At 34.9% G+C, this 27,022-nt stretch overlaps 2 protein-coding genes across 8 annotated transcripts; one reads left to right on the top strand and one right to left on the bottom strand.

Annotated features, from left to right (window-relative positions):
- Nucleotides 1–444: 444 nt before the first annotated feature.
- Nucleotides 445–5,981, top strand: LOC139895817 (F-box/kelch-repeat protein At3g06240-like). 5 transcript variants are annotated; one of them, XM_071878363.1, is made up of 9 exons: nt 445–534; nt 1,067–1,141; nt 1,246–1,380; nt 1,471–3,391; nt 4,138–4,307; nt 4,528–4,666; nt 4,836–4,938; nt 5,432–5,529; nt 5,667–5,981. In XM_071878363.1, the coding sequence occupies exon 4, from the start codon at nt 1,656–1,658 to the stop codon at nt 2,643–2,645; it is 990 nt and encodes a 329-aa protein (XP_071734464.1). In that variant the 5' UTR covers nt 445–534; nt 1,067–1,141; nt 1,246–1,380; nt 1,471–1,655; the 3' UTR covers nt 2,646–3,391; nt 4,138–4,307; nt 4,528–4,666; nt 4,836–4,938; nt 5,432–5,529; nt 5,667–5,981. The 5 variants fall into 5 exon arrangements, 4 of the variants coding, with proteins under 4 accessions (XP_071734464.1, XP_071734466.1, XP_071734465.1 ...); XM_071878365.1 differs by having other exon boundaries at nt 5,432–5,534; XM_071878364.1 differs by having other exon boundaries at nt 5,421–5,529.
- A 1,517-nt stretch (nt 5,982–7,498) lies between these two features.
- Nucleotides 7,499–11,065, bottom strand: LOC139895816 (putative receptor-like protein kinase At3g47110). 3 transcript variants are annotated; one of them, XM_071878362.1, is made up of 3 exons: nt 10,258–11,065; nt 8,311–9,990; nt 7,499–8,231 (listed from the first exon to the last, which is right to left on the bottom strand). In XM_071878362.1, the coding sequence occupies exons 1-3, from the start codon at nt 10,982–10,984 to the stop codon at nt 7,840–7,842; spliced, it is 2,799 nt and encodes a 932-aa protein (XP_071734463.1). In that variant the 5' UTR covers nt 10,985–11,065; the 3' UTR covers nt 7,499–7,839. The 3 variants fall into 3 exon arrangements, with proteins under 3 accessions (XP_071734463.1, XP_071734462.1, XP_071734459.1); XM_071878361.1 differs by having other exon boundaries at nt 7,499–7,806; nt 7,878–8,231; nt 8,311–11,061; XM_071878358.1 differs by having other exon boundaries at nt 8,311–11,065.
- Between the last annotated feature and the right edge of the window lie 15,957 nt (nt 11,066–27,022).

Below are 27,022 nucleotides of genomic sequence, written 5' to 3'. Positions count from 1 at the left end.
AAGGTATACTTCATGTAAATAATAATTTCAAATGAACATAAATTCAAATTGCATCAAATAAAAAAAAAAAAATTCTTACTTGATATGCACAACAGTTTGACTTTAAAGGCATATAAGGCTTTGCATATGCACGATGAGGTAGAAATCCATCCACATAAATATAAATTAATTAAAAAGAAGTAAGAATTCGAGACCTGGTTTGATTGGGAATGATAAAATGGCAGTGACTTCATCAATATAATAATATGATAAGGAGGATTATGGGTGAAATTTTTAAGAAACTTTAGGGACTAACGTGTATTAACTAGGAGTTTAACAGAAATTAAGACATGTACTAATTTGAGACATTATTTGACGTTTAAGGATGATTTATGCAGTTTTGTTAACTATTTGGTCAATTTTGTCGTTTATTTCAATTAAAACACTAGAGAGATAGAGAGGATACGATGGTGATGAAGAATTAAAAGGAAGAAGCTAAAATCAAACATAACCTTTCTTTAGAAAGTGAAATCGAAGTCTTAGTGTTAGTTTAAGGTATGTTTCTATTTATTATGTTACCATTTAAATTTAAAATTAGGGTTTATAAACCCTAACTTACAAATTTTGGGAAGATGAGTAATATACATATGTAAGTCATGGTTACGTATAAATAAACTTATAAAAGCAGAATATAGTAAGGTTGAAGGAAAAATTAGGGTTCTTAATATGAACCCTAGTTTGACAAATTGGGGAAAATAAATAAAAAGATCTAGAAATGATATGAATGTTATAATTGACGAATTGTTAAAGAAAGATGATGAATAATATAATAGATAGATTAGGGTTCTTTATACGAAACCTAATTTGTTAAATTCAGGGTATTGGATGATCTTGAATTAACTACAACTAAAGTTGTTTAAATAGAAGAAATGGATAAATAATGCTAAGAGTAGAGATATACTATGTTTTAGTGATAAGTGGTTAACTGGTTAAATGCTAAGAAATAAGAGCTTAAACCTTTCACACATAGAGTGAATATATGCTATGTATTATAAATGTTGAGTACTATTATATGCTTGGATTGTAGGTATAAAGGAGGAAGGACGTCATATTGTATGATTGTTGTTGATTGCAATTACGATTACCTTGTTGCTAATTAAAGGTGAGTTTGTATGTTGAATTAAATAGGGTTCGTAGTTAGGTGATTTATATTATATGCTAAATAAATAATTAAGTAAAGAACATATTATGTTGTGCCTATTTCAGAATGATGGTGGTCACTTGATTCTTCCAAATTATGCATCCTTGAAATGCAGTTTGGCATCAGCAATAATAGCTCAAGATAGTCAATTTAACTTTAACATATACAAGCATTTGATTGAAAATGCCGAGGAATGTAAGGTGAGATGTGTATCCACTTGCCTTTTAACTACACAACACTGATGTTTTCTTAGCAAAGTAATGTGTTTTTTTAAAAACTTTTTCAACCAGGGACTGAGTGGAAGATCTTTAAGGAAACTTCCTTTCTTGGCTCATGCTGCACTTGCCCATGATCAACATGATTAATAGGGAGCCGTATCCCCTAAGTCACCTTCCACTGGACCTAATCAAATCAATTCTTCTTTTTCTACCACCTAAATCCTTAGGCCGTTTCAAATCGGTTTCAAAACGATGGTATGTACTCCTTGATTTCCAGTCCTGGTTTTATCAAAACCCATATTCAAAAGTTCAAGAAAAACTATCCCAATCCTGACGCCACCCACCTCATGTTACTTTCAAATGTTGATGGTGATGATTCTCTATACTCGCTTGATATAAAGCAACTCAACACTCAAACCACACCCGCAACCGTAATTGCTAAACCCCTGAATTTACATTTACAGAAATTATGTTATCATATGCTAGGGTCTTGCAACGGGCTTGTTTTAGCCTATGATAGAACTCATAACCTTTATCTAGTAAATCCAACCACAAAAAAGACCTTAAAAGTTCTAGTTGGAAAACAGTGGGATACATATGGATTTGGTTATGATTCTTCTACAGATGATTATAAAATAATTTTCATTCCAGATTCTAATCGCGACACCAAATTTGTACACGTGTATAGTGTACGTAACGATTTATGGGGAAATATTCCTAACCCCCCTAAGAAACTACATGATTATTGTAGTCCACTTCCAGGGGTACTCTTAAACAATAATCTCCACTTTATAGTAGGAGGCAGTCGCTTAAGAATTTCAATTGCTGCCTTTAGTTTAGCTGATGAAGAATTTCATGTTATTGAGTTTCCTGATTCCGTTAAACATGTTAAAGAAACGTGTTCAGAGCTATTTGCTCTTGGTGAGAAATTAGCTGCTGTTATCTGTGTTCGGTGGCACAATCGTGAAGTCGATTATGAATTGTGGGTGATGGAGGAGTATGGGGCTCCTAAGTCTTGGAAGAAACTTTGTATCATTGAAAACGACGTCAATGAGCCAGATTACGAGTTCTATGCTAAAGTCAGCAATCGGGATATTTTGTTGCGCAGTAGTGATGCGGGTGAAATTTCTTTATACAATATGGATGAAAGAAGATTCACAACTGTGGCAGTTGAAGGGTGCCCTCAAGATTTCTTAGTTTATGGTGCGTATGTTGAAAGCCTTGAATCACTTGAACGTTTTCGTTAGACCAATACTTGTTTTTTCTTTCTTTCTTGCCCAGTAATGTAGTATGTATGCATGGGTGCAATCTGATATATGTATCTTTGGAGTATAATCTCTTTTATCTTTAATTAGAAACTAAAATGATGTCAACAAAATTTTAAAAAGTCTACATGGCATAATTAGAGCCATTGGATTAGTTTAAGCCTATTTAATCTCCACCTTTTAAAATACTGTTGTCGTCATTTAGGATTCTAAAAGGCAGTTAGGCCTCCTAATTACCCTTATACCCTTTCTAATACGAAATACGAAATTAAAAAAAAAAAAAAACCGCTCCAAAACTAACGTCGCCTTATTTGTTCATACTCTCACCATCACAAAACACCTTCTCGCTTCTCTGTAAACGACTTACGCTCTTAGAACCTCTAAACAAAAGCAGTATTTATCTTCAAAAATCAAAATCAGGCCTCCAAAATTAGGGTTCATAAGTTGAGTGATACGTAATTGATACGTATTTTAGATTAGGGTTCCAAAGTAGTATTTGATACGTACCAGAAACCATGACGAAGCTTACCAATATCAAATTAGGGTTCTTCATTGTCTGAGACGTATTTGATTCGATTTGGAATTGATACACATATCAACAGTTCGATCTATTGTGAGGTTGCGACGTGATGAACAACTGTTATTTGCATATTCACAATTATCGTTTATTAATCTTTTCTTTTGGTGGAATCCGAAATGATTTCTTGAAGATTCGCATAGCAGATCAGGTATTTACCCTCAATATATCAGTTTGTTGATTTCCTTGATTTTAAATAAAGATCATTTTTTGATTGGTGTTGGACCATCAATATCGCAGCATAGACACTACTTCTTTTTGTCATGTTTATTAATCGAAATTTTTGTTACATAGATCACATCAACTATTTCAAACATTAATTATTTCAATCGTCAATTGCTTCAATGTTTTGTTTGATTTTAGCGATTGCAAATGATAAATTAGGATCAACTCAATTGTGTTCTTTTTGGTTGAATAAGGTTAGAATCAATTTGTCAATAAGGTTAGGATCCAATGGTCTTTGTGGATTACAATATTATCAATTTCTCAATAAAGTTACGATCAATTGGTCTTTGTAGATTAAAATATTACTCTCTAAAATTTTCTAAAGGCTTGCAAGTTTTTAACATCTCTCTTGGTAAATCGAAATATTGGATGGAGACACTTTTATATGCATTACTATAAGTCTTGGTGCACAAGGGACACTCCTTTTCAGGGAAAGAATATAGGTGGCAAGATAGTCGAGCCAGGCAAATAGGGTGACCGGTCAATAGGTAATGCTTCATCTACCCCTCCAGATGAATAAGTAGCTACACTTTTAATCCGTCATCTTATGCCTCATGACGCTCTCCAACTATTTTGAGTCTTTGTTTCTAACAAAGTTTATAACTTTTTTACAAAAATATTAATGGGTTTTTATTTTTTATTTTTTTTATTTTTTTTGTGATGAATCTATAGGTGGATATGGGCCTTAATTAATTGGATTGAACAGAAATGGAATAAACTATCAGGAAGCGCAAGATCTCCAAGGACTCACAAAGAACTCGGTGGGATGGCGACCACAGTTCTCATTAACGGGTTTCATAGTCAAAGAGTCGATTTGATAAACACTTTTCAGAAAGTTTTCTGTGAGTAATTTAAGTTGTCCCTTTTCCAGAAAAAGACCAAGATAAGTCTATGGGATAGAAAAAAATACCGAGTGTCTATGAAGTGGACTTTTTCGATCAATTTGGTGGTTTGAAGATTTAACAGCTAATTAATAATATTTCAGAAGACCACCACCCATATATTATTTGGTGCACACTGATATGTGTATAGTTTGTTTTTAATAAAATATTTTGTGTGCAGGTATATGATATATATATAGCTCATAAGGAATTAGCAGACTCCCCAATCAGAGCGTTATGGATTCAGTGAGTTTGTTACTCATGCAGTTACTCAAAAAGTAATACAGAGAAATAATGGAGGCACAATGCCAAATACCGAGGTAGTTTTACTTTTAGCTATAGTAAGGGATCTATTCTATAGAAGAAGAAAAAAATGCATTGCGATCGAACTTAAAATATTGTTCATTTATGGCTACCTATTCTTCGCCCTCACAGTAGTAGGCTAAAACTGACAAATTATGCAGTTGACGTCTTTTTTGGGTGTGTTAGGAACATCAAGAGGCTGAGATTAAAATGTTATGGAAGAGCCTATGTTCAAATTGACAGCTTTGCCAACTTTTGTTCGTGAAACTTCTCATAAGAGTTAACAAAGGTCAGTTTGGAACAACTTACTAATTAGCAATTTCTATCTATTATTAGTTGTCATACTTTGACTCTAAATGTGAATCAAACTACCTCAAGTTCCGTAAATGATATGTATTGATCTTTGGAGAAAAAGAAGTTGACAAACATATGTTTAATAATTGGCTACTCAGTGTTTATATGCGCATTACTAATGTAATTGTGTGATTTATCACTTGTAATAACATGGAAATGCTGTGGGGAAGTGTAGCATATAGTATCGTAGGGGAATGTAGGAAGTTGTTCGGCAAACCTAAATAAACATACATTTGATTATGGTGTTACTAAATTATTTCTTTGAAATTCATTCAAATATATATCGTTACATATTTTTTGTGTATAGGATGATCTTTATAATTTTTAACTTCTTATTTAGGGCTTTCATTATAATCATGTATAACTATTGAGGTAGGACTTTCAGTATATGTTTGGTTGGGTAATTTTTAACTGCAGTTTTAAATCAGGATTCAAATTCCCTTAATGCTACACCCTACGGGAGTCGAACTCCCGACCTCTCGCTAAGAGAGGCAGACCACTACTACATGAACTACAACAACACAAGGTTAGGTAACTATTACTCCGTATTATTTATTAGTTATATTATGTTATACATTAATAACCCAATCATTATCAACAAATTTTAACCAAATATTCTCATTACATGTTTGCATTTCTTAACATCTTTTTATCTTATTGCAGGAATGCAAGTTGAATAGTTGCATATAAACACATTGATTAAGATGCAAGAAAAGCTTACAACTAAACAATTCGCACTCATTTTTGCCAATTAATGCGTACTACAAGCGACTAGAAGCGTTAAATAATGTTTGGAAATCACATCCACAAACATGATATCTCCGGTCAGTGTCAGTAGTATTCCACTTTATTCTCATACTTGCTACTTGCTACGGATTGCTTACACCATTGTTTTACTCTGTTTGAATTATTGTTGTGGTTTACTATACAAGTCCCCTTATAACATTATCGATTTGTATCACCCATTTTTATCTCATATTTGACTAATGGATGATAGTTTATTCGAATACAATTATTTTACATCTTTGACAAATTTATATTCTCTTATTTAAAAATCCCGCGAAATCGCGGGTTATAAACTAGTACTTGATAATAGGCTGCACATTTTTTACTTTAGACTCTATGAAATGCCATGTTGGATTAGTGAAACTATACATTAGTGAACAGCATTGCAGTCTCTTTTTTGAATGGTATTGTAAACTTATTTGGGTGAAGCAGAACTTGTGATGTTGTGATTGCAGATTTTTGATTGGTGTAAAAGTTGTAGTAGTATATCCCTCATAACCAATGTTTCTCTTATAACTATAAGGATAAAACAAAAGACTCTGAGGTTATAAGGGTCACAGAATAATGTTACAAGATCCCGATATGAAAAACGATGAGTAGGGCACTCTAGTATGCATTACAAATTTGTCTAATTTGAAGATACAAAGAGAGTGAATGTATCATCCCTTTGGTCAAAAATTGTAAAGTATGATTCAGGCTTATTTTCAGGCATACATTTGAGGCATGTTTAGCAACATTCCCCAAATAAAATTTGATGTATTAGATTTTACATATAGCTTGATAGTTGACAAAAAATCATTACAACAATTTGTATATCCATTTTCCAGTACCAATGTAGTTTTGGATTATGAAAGTACATGAACACATTCTGTTATCTGATTGGTTATGATCTAGTGCTATGATCAATTGTTTGATAAGAAAATTTATGCTTGAATGGAAATTATAATATTTAGGTGTTGGATGATGAAGTTTTAATGTGTGTTCAAAACGTTGTCAGCACTCAGCAGTTTCATCTTGTTGAACGCAATTATAGTCTTATAGTTGGATCCATCAGACACCTCAAATAGCGAGTATGTACTATAAGCTATGTGATAATTGGGTATATAAGAATGAGCTGTTGCAAATTACCAAATTAGGCAGGACGAAAATGATAAAGTTACTTCACGCCCATTTTAAGCTGTATAGCTTTATATCTAAATTTTTATTTTATGGTCCTTTAGAGACGTTGCTATACTGCAATTTATTCAATGCATATTGTATCTAAATTTTTATTTTAACATCTTGCCATTTGACCAAGAAGAAGCAAACTATATCCAAAATTAACCGGTTGACCCATAAATGAGCTGAAATCGTCTCATGAACTTAGCTACTTAAGGCATAGTTTAGCCTAGACTTTGAACCACACAAGAACTATTTATCAGATTTGCCAAGCTCCTCGAATAGAAGAACAGTGTTCGGTCCTAACTAACTTGACATACTTGTTCAATGTCGATAGCAACGGCTTTTTTTTATACAGTTTGGGTATGGGTCAAAACTCATTTGTGCCAAAGGGGTCAAGCTGAAATTTATGGATATACAATAACTATATACTCCGTATCTATTTTAAGCAAGTACCCTTCATAAAACACAAAGTTGCATTATGAACAATCAATACTAACAAAGTAACAAGATTACAAATACGAACTAAAAAACAAGCAAAACAACACCAACTAATGTATCAGCACAACAAATATCCCCCTAACAAATTATGTGAATAGTGATGAGAAAGAGAGGGAGAGGAGAAATCACAAACTGTAACAAAAGCCAACTCTTTTTCCAACAATAAAATTTTTACTCAACGTATTACACCATCAAACTCATACATTACCTACCTATGAAATTAAACAACATTTATACACATGTTTCGATAAGAAACAGTTACCCTTTATTACTTGACATATACCCCATCACGTACTCCTTAATTTTTGATTTCCTCAATTCCAGGGAGCCGGGCAAATTGAACCGTCTCACCGATAACCTAAAAAGAAAAATCAAAGAAGTAATGCAGAAATCAAAAACATGATTTGTTACAAAGAGATGGCACGGTACCTTGAATGTTTTGAAGAACATCCTTAATATGGTGCAATTCATGGATAGCATTTTCAATTATCATCCGTTGCGTTGGAGAATCTGCAGAGCAAGACACTCCAATCTTGAGAGTTGAAGCCAAACACTCCTCCACTTTCTTTGCATTTGATTCAGTACTTTGCAAAGTAATTGCATCACTATCGATCACATCTATTATTGCATGTTCCACCAAGGCCGTGGAAACAAATTTATGAATGCTAAGGCCTTCATTAAAGATATCGTGTGTCGGGTATTTCCCGGTCATCACCTCCAATAATAGTATTCCAAAACTGTAGACATCTCCGCTACTTGCCATCTCACTCCCAAAACCATATTCTACAACTTATAAGCATTACTTTAAAAAGATGTAGTAATGTATATCAAAGATGAGCATATTGGAATACAATAACTTTACCTGGAGGTGCATAACCAATTGTTCCTTTCACCCCAGTAGATGTACTGTTTAGGTTAGAATTTCTTTCAAGAAATCGAGCTAATCCAAAGTCTCCAACATGAGCCACCATATCATCATCCAGTAAAATGTTGCTAGGCTTTAAATCACAGTGAACAATGGTTGGTACACAAAAATTGTGAAGATAATCAAGTGCAGATGCAATGTCAATGAGAATATTTATTCTTTGAAGAAAGTTAAGTCTGGATGCGTGTACACTTGAATGTAGCCAATCGTGTAAGCTTCCATTAGACATGAACTCATAAACCAAAGCTTTGAAATCATTTCCTTGAAAGTCAACACTTGAACATGATGTTATTATCTTCAATAGATTCCTGTGTCGAACACTCCGCCATGCTTCACATTCTCTTATAAAGTTTTTGTGAGCTCCTCGAGTTTGAAGATGCAAGACTTTCACTGTAACAAATCTATCATCGAGTTCAAGAAGTCCTTTATAAACAGAGCTTGACCCACCCTTGCCAATCAAATTGGTTTCAGAGAAACCATCAGTAGCCTTGAGAAGTTGATTGTAGGAAAGTTTTAAAAATCGTTCGTTTATAGATGATTGAGACGATTGACCTTTTCTTTTCTTTCTATATAAAACATACACAACACATGATACAACCAAAAGCGAGGAAGCAATCAATAAGACTATTACAAATACCGGAAACCTCTTTTTATGTTTCTTCTTCTCCTTCTGCTTGCATTTGGGTAAGCCAAGTTCTACCAATCCACCACAAAGCTTACTATTGCCCGCTATAGAGATTGCACTTGCATTGGAAAACACTCCTTTCACTGGTACTTCACCCTTAAAATCATTATATGAAAGATTCAATACATGTAATGAAAACCCTTCCAAAAATCGAGGAATTTGACCCGATAAATTATTATGAGAAAGATCTAGCTCTACCAATCCCCTCATGGAAATTAATGATGGTGGTAACATACCTTGAAATAAGTTGTCGTGGATGTATAAGAATGAAAGGCTAGTGCAACCACTAAGACTACTAGGAATGTTACCTGTTAGATAATTATGAGATAAGTTTATATAAGTTACCATCTTGAGGCCTCCTACCTGTGATGGAAGTGGGCCAAATAGGTTGTTTTGAGAAAGATCGAATCCTATGGATAGAGATGAAAATTGAAGAAGTTGTTTCGGTATGTTGCCACCAAGTTTATTGTTATGTAGGTCTAACCCCTCAAGACGATAACAATTTCCTAGACTAGACGGAATAACCCCTTCCAGTTTGTTGGAACTTAAAACAAGTATATTAATCGATGACAAGTTTGCAATAGCATCCGGAATTTTCCCTGAAAATTGGTTTTCACGCAATAAGGCAACTTGTAACTTTTGAAGCTTTCCAATGGTAGAGGGGATTTTTCCGGTCAATCTATTAAAAGCTAAATTTAACTGAGTCAAGCCAACTAGATTACCTACATCTAACGAGAGGTTTCCATATAATTTATTTCTCGATAAATCTAGATTAGATAATTGATCAGAAAGATTACCAATTGATCTTGGGAGCGCTCCTTCAAAATTGCAATTATACAGAAACAACTTTTCTAATTTGCTGCAGTTGTTTAAAGAATCAATAAACTTCATTTCATCCGGTTCTGCACTTCCAAAAAGATTATTACCTAAGGCTATATACAAAATATCTGTTAGTTTTGAAAAGTCGACAGTCAACTTCCCACTAAAACTATTGCTGATCATCTCGAGTATTGTTAGCTTAGAACAATTAGATATGGAGGGAGGAAGAATCCCGGTCAGTTGGTTATTCCTTAATTGAAGTGCGGTTAGCTCAGGTAACATTGCACCAAAGTCCAGTGGAAGACTACCACTCAGCTGATTGTCAGCCAAAGAAAATCTAGTAAGGAGTGAAAGGTTATAAATAGAATAAGGGATTGTACCAGTTAAGTTGCAGCCACCTAAGTAAAATTCTTGTAAGCTTTTCAAATGGCCAAACGTGTCTGGAATGGTCCCACCAAACGGATTATCTGGAAAGGAGATCATTTTCAATGATGTGATATTCCCCAAGAAAGATGGAATTCCACCTGTTAGACGATTTCCATCCATTACTAAAATAGTTAGTTTGGTCAGGAGACTAATCTCTATGGGTATTCTTCCAACTAGCTCATTAATACCAAACCTAAGCGTTTCAAGGTTTGAACAACCTGACAAGTTATTTGGAATGACTCCGTTAAACTTGTTTCTTTCAAGATTAAGAACACGTAACCTAAACAAACGACCGAGTTCGTGGGGTATGGTTTTATGAAAGCTGTTGTTCCTGAGAGCAAGCAAACGAAGGAAGCTGAGGTTTCCTACATGAGGAGACAATAATCCTTCTAGGCCTTGTGAAGTCACATTCAAAACAATTACTTTTCTGTGCCGCTTCCCACATGTAACACCTGTCCAGTCACAGAAGTGCACAGAACTGTTCCATGAAGTTAGAGCTCCATAAGGATCGTGGGTGATCATTGACTTGAACGACAACAACGACAGGTGATCTGCCTCATTTCCATTATAATAGGAAGATGAGATGATAGCATTAGTAGTTTGAAATATAACAAGAAGACCAGAAAATAGGAAAGCGGCGAGAGAGGAAAATGATGAGAAAGTTGGTTGCCTTGAGTTCATTTTTGGAAACTAATAAGCATAAGATTTCAAAGCTTGTCGTTGGCCTTTTTTTATAGGCATAACAATGATAATAGTAATGGTAATAATATTGAACAAGTTTTGATATAATTAGGCAGAAAATAATTTATATACACGCCAAGTGACTTTCGTTAGAGGTAAAAGATATAAATTATATATAGGACGACCCACACCTATCATTTTAGTACATAAGGATGGTATCATCTCGATCCATTAATTTTGTTCAACGTTTGGTCATCCGTCATTATTATCCCTTTTTATTATTTAAAATTTATTATATAAAATAATCTTGAAATTCTTTAGTTTCCACCGTGGTGGGACAACCTAGACAGACTTGATCAATGATCAAGTACGTAAATACTACGTAAATTGTAGAAGTCTTATAAGTCAAAAATGACAACTTTACCAATTATCAACATTACTCATAGTATTCACTTAAGGCAAAATAGCAATAAATATAGTGAAAATCAAGTCTAGCACATAAGAATTCTTCGAGTTAGTTTGGTAATTTCTCATTTTAATTTCTACGTGTGGACACTAGGTTGTTTAGTTTGCGTTTTCCAAATCAAAAAATTAGCTGAGTCCGATGGGTTGAATTTAACCTTCTGGTGACTTGTTTAAAAGACATCCATGAAGTCACGTTGCAATAAATAATCCGGTAAAAGAAAATGTGGGATCCACAGGGTTGTTTGTTTCAGAGAATATAGCCTTAAATGTTCTATTTCGTTAATTAATTTTCTCCGTATCCTATCAAGTTAGTAGGTAGCTAGACTTGACTTCCAGGGCTCTTCCAGTTAGTTCATTAATCGATCGATGATTTGATATATTACCTACCACTTTAAAACCAATAGAACAAATGCTATGTAGTATAGTATTGATATTTAAAGTGGAGTAATAGGCAAAAAGATGTATTGTCAATATATAAATGTACAGGAAATTATCTTGGTATCTGATTGGTTATGATCTAGTGCTATGATCAATTGTTTGATAAGAAAATTTATGGCTTAATGGAAATTAATTATATTATTTAGATGTAGAATGATGAAGTTTTAATGTATATGTTCAAAACACTGTCAGCACTGAGCAGTTTCATTTTGTTGAATGTGTTAGATTTGTTATAGTTTTAGATTAATTTAATTTAAATAGTGATTATTTTTTAATTGATGAGGGGTGATTAGTGTGAATTAGTGAATATATAAGAAGACTTCTTTTAGAAAGTTGAATGTGTATTATTGAGATTGTTTGTGTGTTGTGTACATTGGATTTGAAATACATGTTGGCCTATTTATAGGCTTCAAATGTTGGTGATCAACTCCCTCTAGTAAGTTCTACATATTCTCCTATCTTCTAGTTAATACTTCTAAAATATCTAATATTTACTAGCTAATTCTAGTTTCTTCTAATTAATTAATCTACTAACTATATTTAATTAATTCTAGAATAAACTAGAAAAACATTACTATTTTAACACTCCTCCTTAATGTTTTTCGGTGTTACTCCGAGCATGTTACGTAGGAACTCGAACTTTGATCTTGGGAGTGCTTTGGTGAATATGTCTGCAATTTGCTCTTCAGTCTTGCAGTATTTTAATTCGATATCTTTCTTCGCAGAGACTTCTCGTAGAAAGTGATATTTGATGTCAATATGTTTTGTTCTGCCATGGAACACAGGATTCTTTGCCATCGCGATTGCAGACTTATTGTCGCAGAATATTTTTGTAGCTTCATCTTGTTTCTCGCCCATATCTTCTAGTATTCTTCTTAGCCATATAGCTTGATTAGCTGAGTTTGCGGCTGCGACGTACTCGGCTTCGGCTGACGATTGTGCCACCGTTTCTTGTTTCTTTGATGTCCATGAGAATACACCAGATCCAAGTGTGAATGTGTATCCTGAAGTACTTCTCATGTCATCTACCGATCCGGCCCAATCACTATCAGTGTATCCATGAAGCTTCGAGTCTATAGTGGGATTGTACCATATTCCATAATCCATGGTACCTTGCAAGTATCTTAAAATTCTTTTAGAAGCTCCGTAATGTATTTGAGTAGGGTTTTTCATGTACCTGGATAATAGACTCGTTGCGTACATAATATCTGGCCTTGTTGCTGTCAGATAAAGTAGACTTCCGATGAGACTTCTGAATCTTGAAGCGTCTGCTTTCTCCGATCCATCTTCTTGTCTCATCTTCTCATTGGCAACTAGTGGCGTGGCTACGGTTTTGCAACCGTATAGTTTAAACTTTTTCAGGAGATTTTCCGTATATTTCTTTTGGCATATGAAGATGCCTTCATTTTCTTGACTTATTTCGATGCCAAGAAAATAGCGCATCAATCCAAGGTCGCTCATCTCGAACGTTTTCATCATGTCTTCTTTAAACTCTTGTATCATTCTCTCATTGTTTCCAGTATATATTAGATCATCGACATACAAGGAAATAATGAGAGTGTCAGAGTTACCTTGGGTTTTGATGTAGAGTGTAGGCTCACTTTGACTCCTCCTGAATCCCGAACTTGTGAAGTAGCTATCAATGCGGCTATACCAAGCACGTGGTGCTTGTTTAAGTCCATATAGAGCTTTCTTTAGCTTCAGGACTTGGTCTTCTTTTCCTTTCTGAATGAACCCTTGTGGTTGCTCGACGTATATTTCTTCTTCGAGAAATCCATTTAGAAAGGCTGATTTTACATCTAGTTGGTGAATCTTCCACCTTCGTTGAGCTGCTAATGCCACAAGTGCTCTTATAGTGTCTAGTCGAGCTACTGGTGCAAAAGTTTCGTTGTAGTCGACTCCTTGTTGTTGTGAGTAGCCTTTAGCTACTAGCCTTGCTTTGTGTTTTTGTATAGAACCGTCAGGGTTGAGCTTTGTTTTGTAAACCCATTTAACTCCAATGATTTCTTTATCTTCGGGATGGTCAACTAACTCCCATGTGTTGTTTTTCTCGATCATTCTGATTTCTTCGTTCATAGCAGCCACCCACTTTTCATCTTTAGCTGCAACTTCATAGCTTTCAGGTTCTATAGTTGTGAAGTTACATGCCTCGTATACCTCTGCTAACGCTTTGACTCTTCCAGGTGTGGACTCTGGGCTTGACTCGTCTTGCGCCAAAGGTAATCTTGTCGACGGAGAAGTTGGTGTAGTAGGACTTGTTTCTCCGGTACTTTCTTGTTGTTGAGAATGCTCCATTTGTAGTGGTTGTTGGGCTGGAGTTTCCATAGATATCCTTGGCAGATATGTTTGTTTTTGAACTTTGTCTTTCTCCCAATTCCAAGAAGCGTCTTCATCAAACTCCACGTCTCGGCTGATCACGATGTTATTAGTCTTCAGGTTATAGACTCGGTAGCCTTTAGACTGTGTGCTGTAGCCCAAGAATATTCCCTTCTCTGATTTTTCTTGGAGCTTGTGACGTTTCTCCTTTGGAATGTGGATGTAGCAAATACACCCAAATACTCGCAGATGTTTTGCTGATGGTTTCCTTCCACTCCATGCCTCAATTGGAGTCTTGTTTTGTATGGCTTTCGTTGGACATCGATTTAATATATATACAGCCGTGTATACAGCTTCAGCCCAGAAACTGTTTGGAAGGCCTTTTTCATGTATCATTGTTTTGGCCATTTCCATTACAGTTCTGTTTTTGCGTTCAGAGACGCCATTTTGTTCAGGGGCATAACCAACAGTAAGTTGGCGTTTAACTCCTTCGTCTTCACAGAATTTGTTAAACTGTGTAGAGGTGTATTCTTTTCCTCTATCACTCCTTAGCGTTTTTATATAATGGCCACTGCTTTTTTCTACGAAGTTCTTAAACTTCTTGAATATCGTAAATACTTCCGATTTTTCACGCATGAAATAAACCCACGTCATTCTAGAAAAATCATCAATGAATAGAATGAAGTACCTATTTTGGTTAAGAGACGGGGTCCTCATTGGTCCACATACGTCCGTGTGCACCAGCTCTAGTATACCTTTCGCTCTCCAAGCTTTATCACGGGGAAAAGGTTTTCGATGTTGCTTGCCCATCATACAGCTTTCACATGTGTCAGTGATCTCCTCAATACTTGGCAAGTCTCTCATCATATTCTTTTGTTGGAGGATTTTTAGTGCGTGAAAGTTAAAGTGGCCAAATCTTCGATGCCATAGCCATGATTCTTCGACTTGAACTTTCATGGCCGTGTCTCTGATATACTCCCAACGAAGCGGAAAGTTGCGGTTCTCCATTGGCACTTCAGCAATTAATTTGTAGTTGTTTTTCTTGTCACGAATAACACATGAATTTTCTTCGAAGAGTAAAGAGTAGCCGTGCTCCATCATTTGTCCAACACTTAGCAAGTTACTTGCTAAGCTTGGTACTAGAAGAACGTCATTAATTGACCGAGTGGCGTTATTAGTTTGAACAGTAATTGTACCTTTGCCTTTAGTGTCAACAAGCGCTCCATTCCCTAGTTTAACGCGGGACTTTACGGACGTGTTGATATTATCAAATAACTTTTCATCTCCTGTCATGTGGTTGCTGCACCCACTGTCGATCAACCAAGTATCGTCCCTCTGTTTATTTGCGACATGGCAGGCATAGAATAGCTGATTTTTGTTCTCCGGTATATCTTCACTTTCTTCCGTGAAGTTAGCTCGATGATTTTGTTTTAAACGGCAATCTTTTTCAAGATGCCCAAATCTTTTGCAGTTATTGCATTGTGACTTCCCTTTGTGGAAACAATCTTTCTCCAAGTGGTTTGTCCTTTTGCAAATGCCACATGGAGGATAGGTTTTTCTTCTCGAATCGAACCCGGTTCTGGGTTTTTCTCCTCCTCTCGAATTTTCTTCAAGATTTCTTTTCCCCCCATTGTTTGATTTCTGAGACCTTATTTTGAGTTTAGACTGAAAGGCACTTTCAAGTGAGTTTTCACTACGCCGACTCAGTCTAGCCTCATATGCTTCAAGAGAGCCAATTAATTCTGGTACCGACAGAGTCTCGATGTCTTTTGACTCTTCGATAGCAGTAATGACATGATCATATTTTTCTGTCATACTGATAAGTATTTTTTCTACGATCCTCTTATCAGTTATGTTATCTCCATAGGCTCTCATTTGATTTACTATTTCTTTAATTCTAGAATAGTAATCTTTTACGGTCTCGGTTTCTTTCATATTTAAATTTTCAAAATCTCGTCTTAAAGTAAGTAGTTTGACGGATCTCACCTTGGCATTTCCTTGAAATTCTTCTTGAAGAATCTTCCACGCCTCTTTCGCTGTCGTAGCTCCCATGATTCGTGGAAAGATGGACGGTGTCAAGGCTTGTTGAATGTAGCCTAGAGCAGCAGCATTTCTGACTACATTTTTGTTGTATTTTTCTTGTTCTTCCGCGGACAGAGTTCCGACGTCTTTCGGAGTTGTAAACCCGACTTCGACAATATCCCACAAGCTTTGTGCTTGAAAATATGTCTTCATTCGGATACTCCAAAAATCGTAGTTATCACCATCAAAGATGGGGACTGGAATATTGTACGCACCGACGGTAGTCATGGTGTATTCGAACGAACGCCCAAAATGGCTCTTGATACCACTTGTTAGATTTGTTATAGTTTTAGATTAATTTAATTTAAATAGTGATTATTTTTTAATTGATGAGGGGTGATTAGTGTGAATTAGTGAATATATAAGAAGACTTCTTTTAGAAAGTTGAATGTGTATTATTGAGATTGTTTGTGTGTTGTGTACATTGGATTTGAAATACATGTTGGCCTATTTATAGGCTTCAAATGTTGGTGATCAACTCCCTCTAGTAAGTTCTACATATTCTCCTATCTTCTAGTTAATACTTCTAAAATATCTAATATTTACTAGCTAATTCTAGTTTCTTCTAATTAATTAATCTACTAACTATATTTAATTAATTCTAGAATAAACTAGAAAAACATTACTATTTTAACAGAATGCAATTATAGTCTTATAGTTGGATCCATCAGACACCTAAGTAGCAGCGAGTATGTATAAGCCTTGTGATAATTGGGTATAAGATCTTGACTTTTTAGAGTTATTCTGATATCTTCAGCATTGAATGTGACGTGAGTCATTTTACTCATAAAATCAATCAAGATAGTATTTTCTTCTACCATCACTGCTAGAATATGTACATTTTGTGACGATACTTTTTGAGAAGACACTAATATTCTCACAGAAAGGCAGCTAGACGACAAAAATATGGGCTGGAGTTGATTTTTTAGTTTCACTAACACTATTGTGAGGACATAGGTGTTATTTATTTTATTTTTGATTTTCTTTTTTAGTCAAAAAAGAACAAATAAAAAAAACGTTGAATATTTTTTACCAAACCTATTGCAAGGACAGGTTCTCAAAATAAATAATTAATAAATCAATTTTAATTAAAACGAATTATTTTAAATTTTCAATCTCCTGAAAAATAAATAAGTAAACGCTGGTAACCTATCGAGAGGACTTGTTCTCACAATCGGTAATTAACTTTTTTAAAATAAATCTATTTTTTAAAACGAATTAAATTTAAATTTTCAGTTCCCTCTAAATTAAAATAAAAACCCGCTAGTACTTGTTCTCGCAATAGGTAATTAAAAATTTTAAATACATTTTTATTAAAATTATTATATTTGATATTTGATAGATTTTTTTGTTAACGTTTTCAATAATTTTAATAAATGTATGTATATGTAATATGTATAATGAATAAAGGTCGTCCAATGAGCCTAAAGGTCATTCGATAAGCCATACACTCGTTTGATAAGTCATACTCTCGTTCGATAAGTCATATGCTTGTCGCATAAGCCATACGCTCACCCGATAAACCTTAACCTCGTCCGATAAGCATTAAGGTGGTCCGATAAGCCTTAAGGCCGTCCGATAAGGCTTAAGGTCGTCCGATGAGCCTAAAGGTCATCCGATGAGCCTTTAGGTCGTCCTATACCCATAAGCTCGTCCGATAAGCTTTTGGCTCCTCCGATAAGCCTTAGGCTCGTCCGCTAAGCCTTAGACTCCTCCGATGAGCCTAAAGGTTATCTGATAAGCCTTCAGATCATCCTATACCCACAAGCTCATCCGATAAGATTTTGGTTCTTCGATAAGCCTTAGATCCATTTTATAAAACAAATTAATTAACCTATTGTGAGGACATATCCCCACAGAAAATTTTTGTATTTATGTTTATATATGTAAGTATGAATGTATTTAGGTATTTATGTATTTTTGTAGATGAAGGTTTTTTTAATTATTTATCTATCGTGAGGACACTGACCTCACAATAGGTATTTATCGTTTCATTTTCTATTTTCTTTTAAAAATTTATAGCGTGAACATCGTCGTCACAATTAACCTATTGCGTTGGGGGTATAGCGAGGACTCTATTGTGAGGACATGTTCTCACAGTAAACCTATTGTGAGGACTTTTGCACTTATGTGAGGACTTTTGTTCTCCCTAAAGGGTTATATTCTTATAGTGCATAAAGATGCTATGTACTTATTCGTGTATTGACTATTGTATTTGAATGTGATTAACAACCTTTTTCATAGACTTCATCATTACAATTCTCATTGATTTCATTGTTACTTGAAATCATATGCTTTGGTCTAGGTATAGATGAAAATATATTTTCATCAAAGATTGCATTCCTTGAATCAATCACATAATTGATTGAGACAAACTAATTAGCCTCTATAACATAAAACCTAGCTATATGCCTTAGAATGTTCAACATATCTAATAAATATGCAATGTATACCTCTATTACCCAAACTTTTCTTCTTAAGATCAGACATTCTTACAACAGCCGTACAACCCCATACCTAAAGATAATTCAAGTTAGGTTTCCTCTTATTCTATAGTTCATAAGGTGTAATCTTGTTCCTTTTGTTAAAAACTCTTAAGCAGATAACAATCTGTTAACATAGCATCCCCCCAAAATCCCTCACTTAAACCCGAATAGGAAAGCATGGAATTAACCATCTCTTTAAGACCTTATTTTTCCTCTCAGATATACCATTTTGTTATGGTGTGTAAAGAGTCGTGGTCTCATGAATAATACTAACGGATTGGAAATACGATTGGTCAATGTATTCACCTCCCCTATCCGTTCTAAGTCTTTTAATCAAATCCTTTTGTTGCAAATCTACTTTAGTTTTGAATATTTTGAATTATCTAATGCTTCATCCTTAGTATGTAACAAATAAACATAGCAAAACCTAGAATCATCATCAATAAAAGTTACAAAATATTTTATGTTCCCTAAAGTAGGAGTTGCATGCAAATCACATAAATCACTATGTATTAACTCCTAAATTTCAGTATCACGATGTATATTTTGAAATGGTTCCTCAGTTATCTTTGTCAACATGCACATTTTACACTTTTCATTATTCATATCAAAAGCCGGTATTAAACCATCTTTAGACATATCTTGCATTCTCTTAAAGTGTACTTGTCATAGTCTAGCATGCCAAAGAGTAGAGTCATTTATGCTAACGGTTTTCATACAAGCAATATCAACATTTACATGATCAATGTTAAGTCTAAACATTCCATTGCTCATATAACCAAAACCAACAAATAAATCATGCTTTGACATAACAAACTTATCATATTCAATAACTTGTTTGTAACCACAAATATTTAACATACTACTAGAAATCAAGTTTGTCCTAATGTGTGGTACATGCAAAACATTAAACAAAGACCTTTATTTTTATATAACTAAAATATAAACCCACAATTCCACGTCCATGAACAGGGGTTGTTGACTCGTTTCCCATATGAAGAATTGATCCATTAGTCACTTACTAACTCGTAAGTCTTGAACCAACATCTATCCTTGCATACATGAATAATAGCTCCCGAGTCAACCCACCACGCAACATCATCATTGTGCACAAAACATATCTAAGATATATACGAAATATAATATTTTGATTTGAGTTATTAAATATTTTCTGACCTTTCGAGGCTTGGTTGTTCGAACCATTAACCGAACCATTTGTGCTAGATTCCTTAGTGCCAAAAATAACCTTGAAATCCCTCTTCAAGTGTCCAGATTTACCACACTTCCAATAAGTCAGTTTCGACTTCTTGTTTAGATCAACTTTGTTATTACCTTGATGCTTATGTTTGCCCCTTTTGTCATTATTACCAGTGAACCTTTTATGTTCTACCATATTGACAGCAGGTACAGATGTACCAGAAACTTCGTTGCTCTTTGGCTTGTCATTATCCTGCAACCTAAGGCCTTCCTCAATGCGCATATGACTGCCCAACTCAACAAGATGTAACTCCTCGTTCTTATGTTTCAAAGAATGTTTAAATTCATTCCAAGAAGTGGTAGTTTGTCAATGATGCTTCAGACTTGAATAGACTCATCCATATGCATCTTGTGTTGTGTGAATTGACCAAGTATAAGAATGAGCTTACTGCATTGCCCAGAACCGGTCTAGAATAGACCATCTTGTAATTATTAAAATTACCCACCAGGAACTTATTTCTAGAAGCATCCTCAGACATATACATGGTTTCCAAATAGTCCCACAGTTCTTTAGCAGATTCAACATTTCTTAGAAAGAAGACTCTTTTTTTTTTAGTTAGTACCGACCGTAAGACCCTTTATGAGTAAGCGGAATCGAAGGCCGGGGAAAGTTTATTGGCAACAGGGAACCCTTTATTACCCAGTCCTACCTACCCAATATATTCGAGGGGGACTGGAACCGAAAAAGACCAGGTTCCACACATATGAGACAGGTAGAGGGAATCAGCCATACCATTGAGGATTAAAACTCGAGCGATGTAGTCATCATTATCCCACTCGCTCCTTTGCCGAATCTGTTCAACAGTAGCATTATCACCATGATCTTCAGGAATTGGTGTGCTGAATACATACACTACACTCATGTTGCTCAGAAGGAAGTTTATCTTCTTCTGCTATCTCCGAAAGTCAACTCCTTCAAACTTATCAAGTTTGGAGAAATACATCATCATGTGTTTCATCGTAGCCGCCATTGATTATAACAAATAGTTACTTTCGATTGTTGGAGGTTTTAAGTTTCGTGTAGGGTAAAATAACCGATAGCCGGATAAATCACTTAATCGTGGTATCACTTTTCGAAATTAATTATTCGACCCTTTATTGACTGGGTTACACGAATATCATTTTGGGATAAGACAGAGATTAAGCTCTTGTTTTTGGCACAAAACAAGAACCTGTCGTAGAAGAGTATTTAGGTTTTCGTATTGCGTGTTTCTTATAAATAATTTATCTATGTATTTATAGGCACCCGTAATTATGAGAGAAGATATATTCAAATCAATTAGGCGATTGACTCTCCATAAATATCTCCCATAGTATTTAAAGTGGTTAAGATAATAATCTTTTCCATAAGCAAGAATTATCCTTTCTACAAATAGAGTATAAGTGGTTACAGGATTAATCCTTCCGCATTTACTATAACTTGAAGAACACGCTAAAACTTAAACTTCGTGCTAAATTGCTGCCCAGGAAGCACCATGCCCAGGGAGCACCAAAACACTTTGAATTTTAACAAGTCTTTTTTCGTGATGCCTCTAAACGCCTTTCTGTGCTGCCTCTAAACACCTTTCCATGCTACCTCTTAAGAGCACTGCAATAGGACCAGCACTGCAGAAGCACCAGCACTACAGAAGGACCAACACTACAGAACGTATAGCATTGCAGAAGGACCAGCACTGTAGAAAATTACACTTAGTCATATTTCAGTAAACCAAGTCATGATAGTAAACAATGGAAAACCACTTTTGGTTCCGGGTAATCTATTACCTAATGAGTGTACACTCCGTACCTCCTAACCCATTTACAAGTGTAGACTAAATTCCTCAGTTACACTGAATTTCCAACACTATCGTCATTTCATAAAGATTCTATGCAAACTTCAAGGGTATGCTGCTCCAAATCATTTTTGTGTGACTATTTAACAGTACTTGCAAGATTACAAAAGCCGTGGATATACTAAATGTTTTTAACAATAGTCGTGGATGTACACTAACAAACTTTAATAAATGCCAACTGTTTATCCAACCATACAACTTTTACTCAACATATTACGCCATCAAACTCATACATTATTGTAACTATCTATGAAACTACACATATATACACATGTTTCCGTAAGAAACAATTACCCTTTATTACTTGACATATACCTCACCACTCCTTAATTTTTGGTATCCTCAATTCAATTCTAGGGATCTGGGCAAATTGAACCGTCTTACCGATAACCTACGAAGAAAAATCGATGTTACATGAGCAAAGAAATAATGGAGAAAATAAAAAACATGATGTTAACAAAGAGATAACAAGGTACCTTAATGTTTTGAAGAACATCCTTAATATGGTGCAAATCATGGACAACATTTTGAATCATCATCCTCTGTGTAGGAGAATCTACAGAGCAAGAAAGTCCAATCTTGAGAGTTGAAATCAAACACTCCTCCATTTTCTTTTCATTTAATTCTGTACTTTTAAAAGTAATTGCATCGCTATCGATCACATCGGGTATTGCATGGTCCACCAATGCCGTGGAAACAAATCTATGAAGGCTAAGACCGTCATTAAAGATATCATGTGTCGGGTATTTCCCAGTCATCACCTCCAAAAATAGTATTCCAAAACTGTAGACATCTCCACTACATGTCATCTCACTCCCAAGACCATACTCTGCAACTTATAAGCATTACTAAAAATTTGTAACATTGCATATCAAACATGAGCATAATGGATTACAAGAACTTTACCTGGAGGTGCATAATGAAATGTCCCGTTCATATCGATTATAAACGTTTCATATTAATTGGTTTCGTTGCGAGGTTTTGACCTCTATATGAGACGTTTTTCAAAGACTGCGTTTGATTTTAAAAATAAACCATAACCTTTATTTTATCGATAAAGGCTTAAAAGCATAACGTAGATTATCAAGTAATGATAATCTAAATGTAACAACCCAACCCGTATTAAAACCAGCCCATAAAAATTTTTCCTTTTAATACGCGTTAAATAATACTTTAGGTCCCAATTGTGTTTCCATAAACATCTTTAATACAATAGAAGGTTTAATAAACCTTAAAACATTTAATACATTGATTAATTGTCCCAACGGACATACACGACCCGACTAGTTTAGTTTCCAATCAAAATCGAGCATGGTGATTTGGGACTACGCTACCCAAATCCTAATCGAATACAAAAGCAAGATCTTCTTAGCAACCTAGCCAAGATCTCTAATCCCCAAGCTTACCTGAGCCGCCAAGTATACGAACCTATAAAAATATCAACAACGAGAGGGTAAGCTAACGCTTAGTGAATGATAATATACTACATACATATATATGTATAAAATGGACACGCCACACAAATATCAAATACCGCATACCGAAGCATCCATGTATAAGGCAACTACACTAAGCATACCGTACGATCTCTAAGCAACAAGCTAAAGATATCAACAAAGTATAAGTTCACCAACTACGATGTGAACAACGCCAATAAGCTACACCCGGAGGGTTAGCTACAACACAACATTACATTAATATATATAACAATATAAAACGAATAAGGTTAACCCCTTAACCCATTACCGAATACCAAACGCCACAATGAAGATTGGCCGAGCTACACGAGCCTTAGTAATCCGAACCCACACGAGATTACTATCTTCACAACATCGAGGTTGGCCGAACTACACGAGCCTTAGTAATCCGAAACCACACGAGATTACTACCTCAATAAGATGACCGAACTACACGCGTCATCATGAGTCCGAACTACACGAGACTCACTTCTCCAATATCAAAACCCACGGTCACGGGATTATAAAATCCACCACATCGGGGTTATCCACATCACAACCAAGTGTGATAACGTACACACATAGTGTGCACCTCGCCAAAGGTAATCAACCAAAACGCACAACCGTGCCAATTGGACCTATACACAAGTCCATCAAAACCACCTATATGTGAAGTGAGCTCTATAACCGAGAACCACTTCACCCGACTCGCACCCATCCTACACATACACATGTACATAGGATATTAACACTCACCTTGTCGCCTTGAAGAAATGATTCCAAGAAATCCGCAACTCGTCAATGGAAAGTACCTAATCCATTATCACAAATTCAACAACACACTTAGATTGGATCTACAAACCAACCCAATTCGACACTTAGTGCAATTTCGACCCAAATGCACTTCCAAGTACAAACCGCGCCCAAACTAACCAATAATCACTAACACGAGTGACAATAGTCCTAAAATGCCAATTAAACCCAATCATAGGTGTTAAACGCCTATCGTTCTCAAAATAGCCCATAAACCCTAATTTTGACCCATAAGGTCAAAATCTCACCATTTACAAGTTTTGACACCAAAACATGTTTAACTCGGGTTTATACTTCAACTTAATCCATTTTAAGTTCATAAACCTCATTAATTCACAATCGGGTCATAATCATCACCAAAACCCTAATTTTGACTCTAGTCAAAATTAGTCAACCAAAAGAACCCTAACTTCTTCCAACACCTCAATAATCACTAAATACTAGTGACTACACCCATTTGCAAGTCTTACAAGCATAAACTTGCACACCAAACCCAAAACCTGCCAATAACAACAATAAACCCGAATATTGGTGTTAATCTGCAATTAACAATTAAATGGGTTCTATCTATGAATCATACAATCAAAAGCCCTAAACTTGAATGAAGAACACAAAAACGAATTTCGGAGTTAGAGCTTACCACTAGTATCACCGTGTAGCTAAGAACGAGGAGAACACACTTGTCAACTACGCCAAAGGTCAACTCCCGATCCTTCCTTTCCAAAAATCCTTTTGAAATCAAATGGGTGTTAGAGTTTGAGAGGAAAAATGAAAGAAAAAGGGAAATTAAAATGAGAAATGAAATGAATGGATGAGGTTAAATCCTCAAATCTGGCTCAAACGTGAAAAGACCAAATTGCCCTTGAACTTCGTTTAAAATTACAAGAATCTGGTGCCAGTTCGTGCAGTATGCCGCGCCGCGGCCTTAAATGTCGCGCCGTGACATTTGACTAATTCTGAGATCATTTTAAACCTAACTTCTGATCTTTGTTTCAGTAGAATGCCGCACCGTGGCCTCGTTTGTCGCGCCGCTACCCAAAGCTTGACCTGAGCCCTTCTCCCGCGTACAAGACTTTAACACCCGAACACGTCTCAAATCCTTCAAACTCTAGTCGTACCTACACAATACACCTATATTGTAGTGACCCGAACTTTTCCATGTTTATATATATTAATTGAGATTGATATTTACATGATTAAATGTTTCCAACATGTTAAGCAATCAAACTTGTTAAGACTTGATTAATTGAAATAGGTTTCATATAGACAATTGACCATCCAAGTTGACCGGTGATTCACGAACGTTAAAACTTGTAAAAACTATATGATGACATATATATGGTTATATATATAGTTAACATGATATTATGATAAGTAAACATATCATTAAGTATATTAACAATGAACTACATATGTAAAAACAAGACTACTAACTTAATGATTTTGAAACGAGACATATATGTAACGATTATCGTTGTAACGACATTTAATGTATATATATCATATTAAGAGATATTTGTACATCATAATATCATGATAATATAATAATTTAAAATCTCTTTTGATATTATAAACATTGGGTTAACAACATTTAACAAGATCGTTAACCTAAAGGTTTCAAAACAACATTTACATGTAACGACTAACGATGACTTAACGACTCAGTTAAAATGTATATACATGTAGTGTTTTAATATGTATTTATACACTTTTGAAAGACTTCAATACACTTATCAAAGTACTTCTACTTAACAAAAATGCTTACAATTACATCCTCGTTCAGTTTCATCAACAATTCTACTCGTATGCACCCGTATTCGTACTCGTACAATACACAGCTTTTAAATGTATGTACTATTGGTATATACACTCCAATGATCAGCTCTTAGCAGCCCATGTGAGTCACCTAACACATGTGGGAACCATTATTTGGCAAATAGCATGAAATATCTCATAAAATTACAAAAATATGAGTAATCATTCATGACTTATTTACATGAAAACAAAATTACATATCCTTTATATCTAATCCATACACCAACGACCAAAAACACCTAAAAACACTTTCATTCTTCAATTTTCTTCATCTAATTGATCTCTCTTAAGTTCTATCTTCAAGTTCTAAGTGTTCTTCATAAATTCCAAAAGTTCTAGTTTCATAAAATCAAGAATACTTTCAAGTTTGCTAGCTCACTTCCAATCTTGTAAGGTGATCATCCAACCTCAAGAAATCTTTTTTTCTTACAGTAGGTTATCATTCTAATACAAGGTAATAATCATATTCAAACTTTGGTTCAATTTCTATAACTATAACAATCTTATTTAAAGTGATGATCTTACTTGAACTTGTTTTCGTGTCATGATTCTGCTTCAAGAACTTCGAGCCATCCAAGGATCCATTGAAGCTAGATCCATTTTTCTCTTTTCCAGTAGGTTTATCCAAGGAACTTAAGGTAGTAATGATGTTCATAACATCATTCGATTCATACATATAAAGCTATCTTATTCGAAGGTTTAAACTTGTAATCACTAGAACATAGTTTAGTTAATTCTAAACTTGTTCGCAAACAAAAGTTAATCCTTCTAACTTGACTTTTAAAATCAACTAAACACATGTTCTATATCTATATGATATGCTAACTTAATGATTTAAAACCTGGAAACACGAAAAACACCGTAAAACCGGATTTACGCCGTCGTAGTAACACCGCGGGCTGTTTTGGGTTAGTTAATTAAAAACTATGATAAAATTTGATTTAAAAGTTGTTATTCTGAGAAAATGATTTTTATTATGAACATGAAACTATATCCAAAAATTATGGTTAAACTCAAAGTGGAAGTATGTTTTCTAAAATGGTCATCTAGACGTCGTTCTTTCGACTGAAATGACTA

This window comes from Rutidosis leptorrhynchoides, chromosome 3 (genome assembly GCF_046630445.1).
Source record: "Rutidosis leptorrhynchoides isolate AG116_Rl617_1_P2 chromosome 3, CSIRO_AGI_Rlap_v1, whole genome shotgun sequence".
NCBI classification, from domain to species: domain Eukaryota; kingdom Viridiplantae; phylum Streptophyta; class Magnoliopsida; order Asterales; family Asteraceae; genus Rutidosis; species Rutidosis leptorrhynchoides.
Note: the sequence above shows the minus strand (reverse complement) of the source record. Positions and strands in the feature narration are given on the sequence as shown.

Excerpts from the sequence above, each read along its gene's own strand:
- LOC139895817 (XM_071878366.1), top strand. The coding sequence starts at position 1,656 with ATGTACTCCTTGATTTCCAGTCCTGGTTTTATCAAAACCCATATTCAA.
- LOC139895816 (XM_071878358.1), bottom strand. The coding sequence starts at position 10,984 with ATGAACTCAAGGCAACCAACTTTCTCATCATTTTCCTCTCTCGCCGCT. Across the intron at positions 8,232-8,310 it reads AATTGGTTATGCACCTCCAG|AATATGGTTTTGGGAGTGAG; the intron begins GTAAAGTTATTG and ends TATAAGTTGTAG.